At 38.6% G+C, this 14,449-nt stretch overlaps 1 protein-coding gene across 9 annotated transcripts in view; it reads right to left on the bottom strand.

Annotated features, from left to right (window-relative positions):
- Nucleotides 1-14,449, bottom strand: part of nalcn (sodium leak channel, non-selective) — a 58,417-nt gene that overhangs the window by 7,247 nt on the left and 36,721 nt on the right. For 8 of the 9 annotated variants that reach the window (XM_058081196.2, XM_058081197.2, XM_058081195.2 and 5 more), the window contains 17 exons: nucleotides 10,483-10,619; nucleotides 9,509-9,650; nucleotides 9,239-9,312; nucleotides 6,882-7,053; nucleotides 6,712-6,803; nucleotides 6,521-6,643; nucleotides 5,686-5,742; nucleotides 4,227-4,347; nucleotides 4,016-4,147; nucleotides 3,752-3,919; nucleotides 3,168-3,272; nucleotides 2,919-3,025; nucleotides 2,720-2,840; nucleotides 2,539-2,637; nucleotides 2,170-2,263; nucleotides 233-339; nucleotides 82-156 (listed from right to left, as the gene is read on the bottom strand). In XM_058081196.2, the coding sequence (XP_057937179.1) occupies nucleotides 82-156; nucleotides 233-339; nucleotides 2,170-2,263; nucleotides 2,539-2,637; nucleotides 2,720-2,840; nucleotides 2,919-3,025; nucleotides 3,168-3,272; nucleotides 3,752-3,919; nucleotides 4,016-4,147; nucleotides 4,227-4,347; nucleotides 5,686-5,742; nucleotides 6,521-6,643; nucleotides 6,712-6,803; nucleotides 6,882-7,053; nucleotides 9,239-9,312; nucleotides 9,509-9,650; nucleotides 10,483-10,619 (1,926 nt within the window). The remainder of the gene's footprint in view (nucleotides 1-81; nucleotides 157-232; nucleotides 340-2,169; nucleotides 2,264-2,538; nucleotides 2,638-2,719; nucleotides 2,841-2,918; nucleotides 3,026-3,167; nucleotides 3,273-3,751; nucleotides 3,920-4,015; nucleotides 4,148-4,226; nucleotides 4,348-5,685; nucleotides 5,743-6,520; nucleotides 6,644-6,711; nucleotides 6,804-6,881; nucleotides 7,054-9,238; nucleotides 9,313-9,508; nucleotides 9,651-10,482; nucleotides 10,620-14,449) is intronic. The other variant, XM_058081200.2, reaches the window with a different exon arrangement.

The following is a 14,449-nucleotide window of genomic DNA, read 5'->3' as shown; positions in this document are numbered from 1 at the left end:
CGAACGGAACTCAGATGTAAACTAAGGGCCACCTGCAAACTAAACTAAACAAATTAAATATCTGCTCATGAACAGACTCACCTCCAGTACAAATATAAAGGTGAAGACTACAGACATGGTGGCAAGGGGAAACGTTACTTGGTCATCTACGTCCCACTGGAGAAGAAAGACAGATGAGTTATTCAGCATAATTAGGCCGTTTTAAAAGTGTGAGACAGTGGATTATATTCACCTTAACTGAGAGCAGCACAGACTGGGCCAACACCAGCACAGCAATGCCACGCTTGAAGAACGGATGTTGAGTGATGTCGTACATTTTGGCCCGGAATCCCCCATTCTCTGCACAATGATAAAAAAAAATAGCTTCAATCCTGTGTGTACATATATTTAATCATATGTCTACATTAGTTCATCATGATTAAAGGTGGAGGTACTGAATAGGCTACAGGTGTGGTCCTATTAATATAAGTTGACTCCTGTTTGTGTATTGTTGATGTCCTCTAGATGGCACCCATGGACTGTTTGATGGACCAGCACCATTTATCCCCCATTTTTTTTGTTTTTATTTAAATATCCTCTGTGTCTAACATTTGCTTATTTACTGTTGGAATTTTAAGTGTTATATTTGTGTAACTTTCAATATTAAAAAGGTAGCAATTACTGTACATAATTAAAAAAACACCATAATTTTCTTCTCTTTTCCAAAATAGCAATATATAAAAAGCCAATTACTAGACATGTGAATTGTTAAAATTGTGAAATAACTGTCCAATAATTAATGTAATTACTTAAATATATAAATTATCATTAATTAATTATTGTTTATTTTGATAGGAGTTAATTAATTAATTAATAACTGTTAATTTTATGGCTTTGGATTGATTAATTTTGCCACAAAAAAGACAAATCCTTTCCATGAAGAAAGGTATTGAAAAAGGTATTGAATAATCATATAATCAATAATCATATAAACACATGAAACACATGTAATTTTAATGAAATAACGAGTAAATGAAAATATTATTGAACATTTCTCAGATTTCTTTCCAAATCAAATACATTTTTCACTCCACATTTTTCTACCGTAGTGCAATTTGTGCAAAAAAAAAAAAAAAAATGCTGCAGTAGCAACTTGCAAGCTTCAGCACATTTCCCTGACACTGGCATCCATCCACATGCTTCTGGTGCATTCTAAAACTAAGTTGAAAGCTTAGTGAATATGTTAGAGATGATTGTACATGCACTTTCATTATAGCCATCAGAGACTGGGGACTCAGGTCAGTTTAGTGATGGTCTACGAGTGACTGTTAACAAAGGTCTTTGGCTGTGGATGAAAACCAGGTTGATTCATCTTGTGTCAAAGTAGTGTTGCTGACTACTACTACTATTGATTTTTTTTTTTTATTAGTTGTCAGCCTCAAATGCGCAAAGAGGAAATATACCCATAATGCCTCAGATACATCTCAGTGGCTCTCTCAAAAAATAAAAATGCAGTGATTTTGTGAAAGAAGCCAGAAAAAAGCATGCTTTGCGGCAAGTAAGTAGTAAAATAATATAACTGGCAGTTATTTGGTTGACTTGGTGACCAAAGTTAGCCTGATTTGACAGTGATGGTTTCCTTAAGATATACTTCACCTCCATCAAAACCAGTGCTTTTCAATTATATTCTGTCATGCCCCTCCTGAGGGACAGAACATTCCCCCCCCCCCCCCCCCCCCCGATATGAAATACTAGAGAAACTGATAATATTTACTAATTTATCTGTACTGTACAGACTGAACTTAAAAATGAAACCAGGAAAATGCAACTAAATGGAGAGCATACAAGCTTATTCAAGAGTAAAATTGCAAGTTGAGTACTATGAATTTGTACATGTTAGGTCTGCATTGAAATGAAAGCCTCCCGAGTCCGAGTCTCCCTCCTCGCATACTCCCAGGGACCTACCTTGGAGCAAGTTTACATCCAAATTAAAAAACACAAACAAAAGTATGTGCTTTGCAGAGCTGTGATATTCCCTGATGTGATTTTAATGTTCCTATGCTGCTTAATCCTGACTATAGTCGCAGGTGTACATTGGAGCCCATCCTGGGCAAGAAGTGTGGTGCACCCTGAACTGGTCGCCCGTCAAGTGCAGGGCAGTGATTTTAATATAGTTGTTCAAATATGTACCTGGACGAGGGGGCAGGTGGAGAGGTTGAGCAATTTTGAGCCGGCTCTTCAGGTCCTCCCATCGCCTCTGATCCACTGTAAGCAAAGCAGTGCCCTGGAGAGAAACAAGACTCCACTTTTCTACTTGAATATCATCAATACTTCAGTTTATTACAGTTTATTACTGTTTTTTTTGAAGAAAAATTTTTTTACAACCTTAATGTCATAATTTTCTTGGAAAACCCTATCCATTCCATTCATCAATTATCTGGAGCCCATCCCTTCTGACTTTGAGTGAGAGGCAGGGTCAGCATGGACCGGTGTTTTTTTCAGTATGACCCTACCCCACTCAGGTAGAGTATATACCACATTCTTAAAGAGAGCCCTTACTTTGTTCTCATTGAAGTTGGCAATGACGACACCCACAAACAAAGTGAGTCCAATCATGCAGCCCAGGAACACAAAGACGTGGATGTAGATGCCGTGGATCTGCCGACACAAAAGCTTCACACTTAACCTACCGTTACCGTGAACACGAGTGAGTAAAAATGTATCCCATAAAGTTCTGTACCGGTCCTACGCGGTGAATGATGACATCACGGACTTCCACCCATCCTTTTAGAGACAGTACTTCAAAGAGAGCCAACATGGCATTTCCCACATTGTCAAAATTAAAGTTGCGAGGGTTGGCCCTAGAATGTCACCACAAATACAACATTAATCGTCAGTTGTATTAAAATAGACAACACTTAAAAAAAAGGTGACATTACCAGACTCTTGGCACCCAGAATCCTGGTTTCTTCTCTCCGGGTTTCAGTTTGAGATTGAGGTTTTTGGATACGCTAACATTAATCCTGAATATTCCGTGACAATCATCCTGTGACCAACAGAGCATAGTTTTATTGTACAATACAATCATGCTATTTAATTAATCTGCCTTTCATTATCATCTCCTGCTTCATTATTGTCAGAGCATATACTGCAAGTAAGGAATAATGGGCTCATGTCTGCTGCCATACCCTTTTAAGGACATGGGGGTCGTTGCATTTGGCCAGCTTTCCGGCAAATAGCTGAACTCCGAAGCTTGCGAACACCAGCATCAGCGTGAGTAGGAGAATGGAAACCTGCAGCAAGATCACACTGATAAAGTATAAGAAGAAATTATAATTGTATTTGATTTAATTCTTTTTTGGAATTATTTATTTATTATAGATATTCCTTTTTACTAAAAATAATTATGAACCAGTGTGTCCTAGGTCTACCCCTGGGCCTGCTCCTGGCCTAGCATGCCTGGGAACACCTCACCAGGAAGGAGTCCGAGATAACTGAGGGACCTCAACTGGCTTCTCTTTATGTTTATGTTGCAAATCAGAAGTACTGTACTGTACTGTACTTCAACATCATGTTGGAGACGTGTAAACCAAGAGAGTCCCCCCAACATCCAGCGCTTTAATAAATTGGATGAACTTGGTACTTGGTATTGGTATGGTACTTGAATAAAGAAATACATAACATTATTTATTACTATTCCTGAGATTTTATATTGAACTAATTTTGAGTTTAATATGTGCTTTATAGTTGGGCGGATATCACAAGCACCCACCAGGAAAATCTCCTTGAACCCTTTGAGGACCTCCCGCACCACCTTCCTCATTTGGGGCACCAGCTTGAAGATCCTGAGCGGTCGCAAGCAGCGCAGCATCATCAGCAACTGAGCTCCAGACTCGGGAGGGACATCCGGAGGAAGCCAGCATAAAAAGATGAGACTCACCTATGGCAATGTAACACACAAAAATGGAACTATTAACTATTACAACTATTAAAGCATATCGTATGTAGAACACTGCAAGGCTGGGGGCTTTCTTACTAGATAAATGAAGATGTCCATGACACCTCCAAAGTCTCTGATGACTGCTGTGGGAGTGAAGAACAGACCGTCGGCCATGATCTTCAGGTTGAGTTCAATGCTCATAAAGATGACAAAGACGTATTCCCCAATCTGAAACAATAGGAAAGGATGTGACGGTTAGATATTGTTTTTCTTTGTTTAAACTACTGCATGCCACAACTTTGAATACCTGCAGGGTGGGCACGTGCATGACCCTGGTGAAGGGCGACTCAAACATCATGGAGATGCAGGAGCAGATGGTCACAATGATCATCACCCAGTCCAAATAAGTAACCAGGCCCAGAAGGTCACTGCAAGGACACATGTGAAATGCCATTTGGTTAATGAAAACGTTACGAAACCATTAAAAATGACACCAAAGTTGTAGATTATAGGTCATAGATGCCCCCTTTGAAAAGGGGACCTATTATGTTACCTATTACTATTTTTCCAGTATTCAGACCTACAAATGTAGTTAGATGGCTTAAAACGCTAACTTCCAGAGGGTGTTGCAAAACTGTTCCTTTGTGATGTCACAAGGGAGCTGTGGCTGTAGGGGCGATAAACTCTCTGCTCTCCCCTAAGCTCTGATTCCTCCACCCACTTCCAAGTTCTGCTTCTTTGTTTACAAGGCAAGGCAGAAGTTTTTGGAGCAAGAGACAAATATTTTCAACTGTCAACAGCATTTCACACGGGACTGCTGTTGTGAACATGAATGTGAAATATCCGCCAAACAGTTACTGAAGCCAGAAGCAGCGCATTTTCACCGGAAATAAAACTTTTTAGATCTTCCAGAATCTGCACCTATTCCAGCTGTATTTCCTTTAATTTGTGCTTCCTGCCAAAACGTACCAAAACTGTTTTAATTTATTCCATCAGCTGCCCGCCTCCAGGCATGCTCACTTTGCTGTGATTGGTCACACGCCCAAAGTGCTTCCTAACTATCAACCATATAAGGAAGTCCGTTATTTTGCATACATTCTGCAGTTCTAGTAAGACACCTGAATCACACTTGAACCAAGCAATTTGGGGTTTAATTAAAAAACAACTGCAGCATGTAAGTTTAGTTTAGTAAGTTTAATGCAAATGTTTTGAGTGTGTTTTCTGGGATTTCCAAGCCTTCTTAAATCCCACAAATTATTACGGAATGATAAGAACATGCAATTATAGTTCTTAAATATTCTTAAATCATCTTATTAATTAGGCCATGCAGGTGCACTTAATACTATATGTGATGGCTGTCTAGTATGTATGCTGATTTGTGACTGAAATTTCTCAGAGGAAATGTGCGCCTTCAACCAGATCCTAAATAATTAAATTCGTTTCGGACACGGACGCCTGGAGATCTCCCATTTATTCCGAGGGCCTGCGCTCACCTGACAGCTCTCATTAGCAATCGTGGGATCAGAGTCTTTTGAAGTCACTTTGCAAGCACATGGTGCCGCCTCAACATGACCAGACTTGAGATATTCAGAAGCGTTGTGCTCTTCAATCAATGTGGCTGGTTGCCATAGCGAAGCTGTCGAAGTGTCATCGTACAGTACAGGTATAATCTCATGGCTAAGAAGTTTAGAAACCATAGCCAAATCCTATCATTTCAAAAAGGACACACATTTGACGAATAATGAGCTCTGCAAATGCTAACTTACTACAGTTGGTGGTACTTTGTGTTCTTCACTGCTCCTGTGATCGGGTCTGTTTTGGATCTAGATGAAGAGAAATAAGAATCATGATTCAATAATAAGAATACATATCAATAACAATACAACATATCAGATCATTTTATAGCAGATTGGGACAATACTATAGAAATTAAACTTGGATATGCATTACAATAGTCAGTGTACACAGCTTATACAGTATATCTGTATATACTACTGTAATTACTGTCAACACACAGCCATTGTTGTCTAAATATCTGGCAACTAAAGTGCATACACCTCACAGTGAACATCTAAATTTCATCCTTGGTGTGAATATTTACTAAGGGCACTGTTGTTTTGTAGCAGTGCCTTAATCCTCTTGGGCATGTAATTGACCAGAGATGCACAGGTTGTTACTGCAACCCTTGCCTGCTCCTTCATGATGTCATCACCGATGAGGCTGGTGGATGTTAGACACCTTGTGCTCCTTCAACTTCTGCCTCCATCATCTTCACCTCCAGCTCCCTCAGACCCTTGTCATCTTGGAGGTGTTTTTGGGCTCTTTATCATGTTGGAAAATAGCCATGAGACTAAGTTCCCCTAAGGAGGGGATCATACTCTGCTTCACAAGATCATAGTACATATTGGAGTTTGTTTCCCTTTACCGATTGTGCAGCCCAAGCACCATGAAAAATGATCTTGCTACTCACTTGTGTTGACAACTATTGAGACTGCGTGTTGACTCTGATACTATATAAGATGTACACCAAGTACGCCAAAGTATATTCAATTTAATTTCTATACTCTTGTCAACATAATAGAATCATCTTTATCATCTTACGCAATGAAGCGAGCTCGAACAATCATCCGGCAGAAGTTCCTAAAGCGATGTTCCCGGCCCACAATGAAGAGAGGCTTATCAAAGTATGGGTGGTTCTCCCTCAGCTCCTCCTCTTGGACTTTTCTGTTGTGCGTACCAGTGAGAAGATAACCTTTAAGTATTTTCTTGTTTCAGGAGGAATGTGTGAGTACCTCTTCATCTCTGCTTGTTCTTTTTTTTCTTGGATCATCTTGATCTCACTGTCCTCTCTCTGGGCGTTACGGTAGCGGACAGTGCTTGAATGCTTTAGAAGACAAGAGTTATGAGCGGTTTGTGCTTTTTACATTTTTGACATTTTTAGCTCTTTCAAACGCAAACTCACATCTTGGGTGAGGGTCTCCAGTGACTTCCCACGGCTAATCCTTTGACTGGTGGAGCCGTGTCGCAAAGAACGGCGCTCTTGCCGTATGTGATGCTGGACGCTGAGGATGGAGCGCTCCTTGGCCGGTTGTCCTTCCAAGGATCCGCTGAGCATCCGCTGTCTTGTGCAGGCCCTGAGTCAAATGAAAAAAATCCTCATTATTTTACAGAAATTGTGAGAGTGACATGTACAGATTAACTGATGCTGGTAATTGTTTTATTTATTTTGAGTCTATCTGTCTTGGTTATGGCTCAGTGTTGTGTCATGCAGCCCCCAGGACGAAAAAAATATATTGTGAGATTGACTGGTTTATGCCATTCTGGGGCTTCATCTCTGAAAAAAAGTCTATTAAAAAACAATAGATGACTTTATAAAGCCTCTTTTTTTGATCTCCACAATAATTTAATAATAACTTTCTATGAAAATCCCGCCAAATGAGGGCTTGTTTCTGCAATTTGAGGTGAGATTAATACAGATTAATTACATCAATTAATGTATTTTATTAATTTCTTGACAGCACTAATTCTATTTATTATACGTTTTTATAGTAAAGGGTTTTAGACTAAAGTGCTGCCCCATCATTTGATGTCTCATCACCACTGTGTAAGACAAATTGGGTTCAATGGGATCAATATAATTGAATAGATTTAATAGTATTAAATCAAGTCATCATCCACAGCTGTATGTGCTTCAGTCATTTCAGCAATGTCTCACCTTATGTGGCCAGAGAGAATCATATGCTAAACTAGAGATGCCGAGGTGAACTTGATTGTGTGTTATTGAGGACAGCGGCAGACCAGACTAGACAGGACGTGTTATGACTACTGATAAACTGTCTGTCTTTGAGTAGGACGAGGAGGGGCGAGCCAGATTGGACACGGCGCCGGTGAGCTAATGTACACCAGGTGCCAGCTCTGCCATGCTGAACTGCAAATTATCCATTTATTTTCAGCACCATAGTAAATGAGTCTGAATCGAGCCTGTGTGTGTCTGTGTGTGTGTGAGAGTTTGTGTGTGTGTGTGGTGCATATGTGCATCAAGCAATTTACCAAAGTGGGGCTCAGGATTAGCATGGGTTAGCATTGGTTAATGGTTTAAAGGTCATCGACTATAGGCCACAACCCAGGCCACAGTATTACATATGGTGGACGTGTTTATTTATTTGCACACCAGAGAGTTCCAGGTATTGATTAGGGGTATCAAATTTAATTGAATGGAAGACAATAAAATAAAATATAATAGAAGTGACTAAAACTGAATAGAATGGAATTAATTAGAATAAATAAAATATAGTGAAATGAAAATAAATACAATAACATAAAATAACCTCTGATACAATCATAAAATAAATATTTATACCAGAGCCATGACTCAAAATCATATTAGAAATGTATTTTATTCATCTCCTGCTATCTTCACGTTTACATGAGGGCTGTCAAATGATTATTTTTTAATCAGATTAATCGGAGAAGTTAAACTAATTAATTGTGATTAATCACCACTCACAACTATGTCTGAAATATGCCAGTTTTTACTGCATTTAATGAATAGAAAGATAAATGATGATATTAACAGCTTAGTAGAACAGTAGGAGAAAATATGTAATAATAATTGTGTTGTTATGAGGGATTGTGTTCACAGACATCACAAAATTTACCTTCTATTTCATGATTTCCAGCATACTCAAATGTAGCAAATTGTACATTTTTTTTCCAAGAAAATATTCAGTTTTTAGATTACTATTTCACAAGGTTGTATCTTGAAAATGGTTAAAGGAATATTGGAAATGAGAAAAAAAAACATCAGTATGACCCAAAGTTTTTGATGGGAGTAAATTCACTCAACTAATGTGCATATAATCACCCAACAAGCTCATCAAAATGTCTGATCAAACACATCATCATTTTTTAATCATTTATTCTAACGGTGGCCAAGTGGTTATCATGTAGGCCAAACAGTCAGGAGATCTGGAAAATGTGGGTTCAAATCTCTGCTGTTGTTCTCCACGTGCGTGTGTGTTTTTTTCTGGGTACTCCGGTTTCCTCCCACATTCCAAAAACACGCTAGGTTAATTGGTGACTCCAAATTGTCCATAAGTATGAATGATTGTTTTTCTATATGTGCAATATGTGCCCTGTGATTGGCTGGCGACCAGCCCAGGGTGTACCCCGCCTCTCGCCCGAAGCATACCCGCTACCCTAGTGAGGATAAGCGGCATGGAACTACAAAGTGATTAAGTTCACTTTATATAACTTTTCAATCAAATTGTATTGTAAAGGCAACTGTATACGTGCTGTGAAGATGCACACATGACTTACCGTAGTATTTTATTGACTGTGGTTTCTTTTTCCAGCAGATTCCGAGCCTGGATGCTAAATATTGACCTGCGAAGCTGAGAGAACCACACTTGGGTTACAAAACACCGCAGGTCAATTAAGTCAGTGCTTGATAAAAACACACCATAACTCTTTATTACTTCCATTTTTATTGTCGAGGTATATTGAGCGGAAGGGAGACAAAGGAGTTATCTCTCTCATATCCGCATGTCTCTACAGTGGAGAGTGATAACTGGAGTGTGAAAGAAGTACCTTTTGGTCGATATACTTGTTGTCTTCGATGGCTGAGCGTTTGGAGTGGTCACAGGACGACGACGAAGCCGAGGGGAGTCTTCGGAACAGACAACTTGGGTCCTGTTGCTGGCGATCGATGAACTGCTTCATGAAGCTCTCCCTTGACAGGAGAAAAGGCACTTTAGTTGCCAAATGTAAATGCACGATTAAGACAGGCATCCACTGGAACACCATGTCAAGGTGTACCAGTTGGAGCTTCTCGCTGGCACCAGATGGCTCCAGAGAATGATTGTGGGGAAGTGAAGGATCCAGCTGTGCACTAAATGATTGAATTGATTATGAAGTTGAACGTGTCAGAGGCACTTCCACTCTTCTGTTAAAAATCTAGCTCAATTTGATCACTTTGGCAGATTGTGAAAAAACACCATATTGGTAGTTAAAGAAAAACTGCGCTTTGAAAAAAAATCCTTATGCGAGACATGAACACATATGTCGTTTTTTTTTCTTTTTTCTCTAAAGCCATAAAAACAGAAAAAAGAGACAGTTAATTACCGCACATAATGGGAAACACTTATTCCGCCTATAAACTCCAAAAAACACAGACAGTGCTCCATTTACATATAATGTGATGTGCACATTTACCAAGATACACCAACATTTTTATTATTATTATTATAAACATTGTTACGCCGATTGAACTATGTTAATTATGTAGTTATCCCTTGCCACACCACACTGGGTAGCTACTAGGCGGCTAGCGACGATCTTCACCACAGTGCGTCAGTGCTGCGCTCTTGAAGTTCCATATTGCAGCTGCCGCTACTGCTTAATGCTACAGTAGATGTAAGCGTCAGTTTCTATATTGCTGTGTAATATCAATGCACCCAGGAAGGAAGTTACAGTAATGACCACCAAGGTTTTTATGATGGTGACCCTGAATCAGTTTATGTCCTATTTTCTATGGGAAAAGTATCTATGGGGGACATTCATACCTGATTCTGGGCACAGTGAAGTCCGATGGCAGCTTAGAGATCTTAACCATCTGAGGTCTGTTGGGGAACTTTTCGAAGATTCTGAGTCGAAGTGGGAGCTTTTCTTTGGTGTCCGCATTGGCTTCGCTTTGCTTGAGCTAAGAAAGCAAGATACAGTTATTGACTGGAACATACAGAAAGTAAACCTGTTGAAACTTGTTTTTCTGATTAAAAAAACAAGATACATGATAAATAAAATGTAAACTTATAAAAATATAAATTATAAGATGTTGAATGCAAATGAAAATGAAGCAAATCTATGAAGTGCCTTGGCTAAGTATTGAAGCAGATTCTTTACAAAAATGCTCCAAAACTGTCAGTTTGCAAAGGGCTATCTTGTGCATGGTCCCTTTAAAATTCCCTTTTTTTTAACCCACTTGTGCAGGCTACAATTCACATTATTTCAAATATTTGATATAAATTATATTAAATTTATATTAAATATAAAGTTGTAATTTATCCATGAATAAAAGCCTGATATTTACTTTAACAGCTGAATTATGAAAATGGGAAGAAGAAGGGCAACAGTACAGGACCTGGATTTGGGGACAATTTAGGGATTGCGAAGTTTGCCCTCTATACGTATGGGGGAGTGGGGGGTTGATTGGGTCAGGTTTGGCCAACAGTGGAAAGCAGCGTGCAGCTTTAAGCGTCTGCCTGATGATGGCAGCAACACACTTACCTTCAACACACAGCACAGCACACACAAAAATGCACACTTAAGATCTGACTTACTTGGAGAAAAATAATGGAAGAAGCCAACAAAAGAAAGAAAATAAAGATTACTTGGAGTGGTTGGTGGAGACAATGAAGAGAAACAACAGCAGCATGTGTATTGTGATAAAATAAAAAAAAGATGACAAAAGGGAAAATGAAAGCAATTATTTCTATTTAATTACATATGGGGAGGCTGATTGAAATTCCCTTGCAGGTAGTCTGTGTCTGGGTGCTGGCATGGCGATAACCTCTGATGCATTGCAGATTAGGGCCATCAATGACGTGAATTTAAAGCAGCGCTGTGAATGGCAGCTTATCATTCATAGCAGGACACTCGCTGTGTGGCAAATTAGCTGAGCGTCGTTCATGTTTTTAGTCTGTCCATCTGTGCACAGATGCAAATGCCCCTTCATGCTGCGTGACACTGCCATTCCTTTTTTATGGGTGGTGGGAAGGACAGCGCTCACATTTTCCCTGGTTTTTCCATCTTTAACTGGCATATTTACATGAGAGAGCTTCTTCTCAGCACTGTGTGGGTGAGGAGAAGACATCATTATGCGCCAGTATTTACTCTCCAAATCCTTCTCTCTACAGTATATGCTGAAGATTGACATATGAAAGGCAAAAGTAAACATGAGAGAGGCTGTGAGACCAAAAAGACTAACAAGGAAGTTGACTAATACAATCAAAAGCAACAAGTTGTCTCTTTAAGATAGTTGGCTGACAAAATGTAACATTTTCCCAATGTGAAATGTTCAAATTTATTTCAAATATTTTTATCTTATAAAAAAACACATTATTTTTTTTTTTATTAAAAATATTGAAATGCCTGAAAAGACTCTGGAAAGTGATTTTTTTTCCACAAAGATAATTAGGTTTTAAATGTATGTTTTTTTCTTATAAGGAATCTATTTATATATTGTGTGAATATATATTGTTGAAACATTTTATTTCATAAATGTTCCTTGTGAGGAAAAAGCGGTAGAAAATGAATCAATGAATGAATGTTTATTCTGAATATAAGCGTAATAATAATTCCAATAATAACAATTGCTATTATAATTAGTATAATACTAATACTAACACTACTACTACTACTAATAATAATAATAATAATAAGGCCTTGGCACAACCAATGAGCCTTAGTGCTCCAGCACTAATTAATGTTATTACTTTTGTCATGATTTTAAACAGTATGCTTATTATGTATACACATCATACATTTATTTAACTATACAATTGTAATCATTTTTGATGGCAGACAATTTTATGTAACAAGTAACTCAAGTAATCTCAATCCATTCAATCTTTTAGGCCTTCAGAATACTTCATCAATTATAATGCCATCCCTTGCTTAGTCTTTCAAAACTTTAAGAAATTGAACATACATAAAAAAGAAAGAAATTAAACATACACCAAGTAAAAAAAAACAAACAAAAAAAAAACCAGAATGTGCCGCATCATTCCAATGGATCTTGCACAATAGGTAACGCCATTCAAAATAATTTTGCACAGTAACACATAATTAATATGCATTGTACTGCTCCCATCGGTCCTAATCAGTTGACGGGCGAGCACAGAAACCTGTCCTATTAAAGCCCAACTATCGTCTTTTGTTGCTAGCTGTTTCCACTTGTTTCCCCATCTAAAACCCCAATTGTTTGAAACAGACATTCAAAACAATTGTCAAGGGTGACACAAGCCAATTACTGTATATGTCTACCTGGGTTTATTTCCACTGTGGGCATCCAATGGTGCGATCTACTGCATCATTTATATAGTACTCTGAAAGAAGTGCTATTACAATTAATGTCCAGAGGCTATTGTAAAAGTGTTTGTCAGCTACTTGTAGTCGTTGTTAGCGTCTTATTTACTGGCACCATGCAAGGATGTTCTCCGAGAGCTTCAACCGGTGTGCTGGTAAGACCATTAAGCTGCCATGGATCACTACTGTAAGTGTGAGTGCTAACACACGGAAGCCTCGGCCTGGTCAATACATCCAGGATCAATAAAGCACACGCATACAGGAAAATAAGGGAAAGACGCAGCCTAGAAATGCAAAATCCCATTAAAGGTTCGGGAATATTATCTTTTGGTATGTGTATGTGTGTTGCATGTCTACAGTGTGTACAATCGTTTGTAGTTTTAGTGTGTGTGACGGTGAATGGATGAGATTTACTGTAACAATAGAGCCGAGACTAATGTGTTTTGCCTTGAGAATCGCTCAGGTGACCCACCACCCCTTCCTCCCCCATTCAAGCCAATTTCAGGCTCGGCTAAGCTAAGGGAAGCTCAAGTGTCTTGGATTTTCACCGCTTTCCCCCCCAACTCAAGGCTAAAAGGAAGACTGATGCGGACTATTAAGATTAAGACTGCATTGTGCTGTAGCTACAGTTAAGTTGGGGCATGCAGATAAAATACAAATTTGTTTAATACAACGTGGAGTAGAACTGACACAAAAATGGACAAAAATTTACAGTGGACATCTCGCAAAAAACTGACAAACTCAGAAAGTGACATTTTCCAAGAGAAATCTAGATGTATGCAATGGTTTTTTTTTAGATGCAGCAGATACCAATATTGATAATATTTCTCAAGACCGATTTGCGGACACTTGGAGGAAAGAACGACTCAACCAAAGTTGGATCTGCCAAACTGTACCAGTAGATTTGTCCTAACCAGGTATCATCACATCACTACTAAAACATAAAAGAAATAGCAGTGACTCAGAAGTACAAACCGTGGGTCCAAAAAAGGTTTCTACTCACAAAAGCTGAGAGATTTAACAATGATTAAGGGCTGATCATCCAGATCGTCAAACTGATTACAGGACACAAATGATACAGGGATAGGAACAAGCCAAGTACACAATGTGCCCTAGGAAAGAAGTTTCGGTAGGGTTTTAAATCATCAAAATACAGCAAGATACTGCAACTATTACATGTTATCATCACTGTATGTGTTAATGATCACAGCATATATATCAGATGATGCAACGTTGTTAGAGGGTTTTTTAAAGAGGGCTTCATAGTCAAAATAGGTATATTCCAATGACAGCATTCATTGTAAGCTAGCTGAAATTAACTTATTTTTTCATGCTATAATGCACAGAAAAGGGAAAGAAATATGTGTTCATGTTGATGAGCAAAATAAAAAAAAAAGTGCAGTACCCCTTAAAATAGCTTTGCTTCTTCCTACTCCTTTTGGACAT

The sequence above is a fragment of the Doryrhamphus excisus genome, linkage group LG12 (genome assembly GCF_037039965.1).
Source record: "Doryrhamphus excisus strain RoL-2023G ecotype Guam linkage group LG12, RoL_Dexc_Guam_v1.1, whole genome shotgun sequence".
NCBI classification, from domain to species: domain Eukaryota; kingdom Metazoa; phylum Chordata; class Actinopteri; order Syngnathiformes; family Syngnathidae; genus Doryrhamphus; species Doryrhamphus excisus.
Note: the sequence above shows the minus strand (reverse complement) of the source record. Positions and strands in the feature narration are given on the sequence as shown.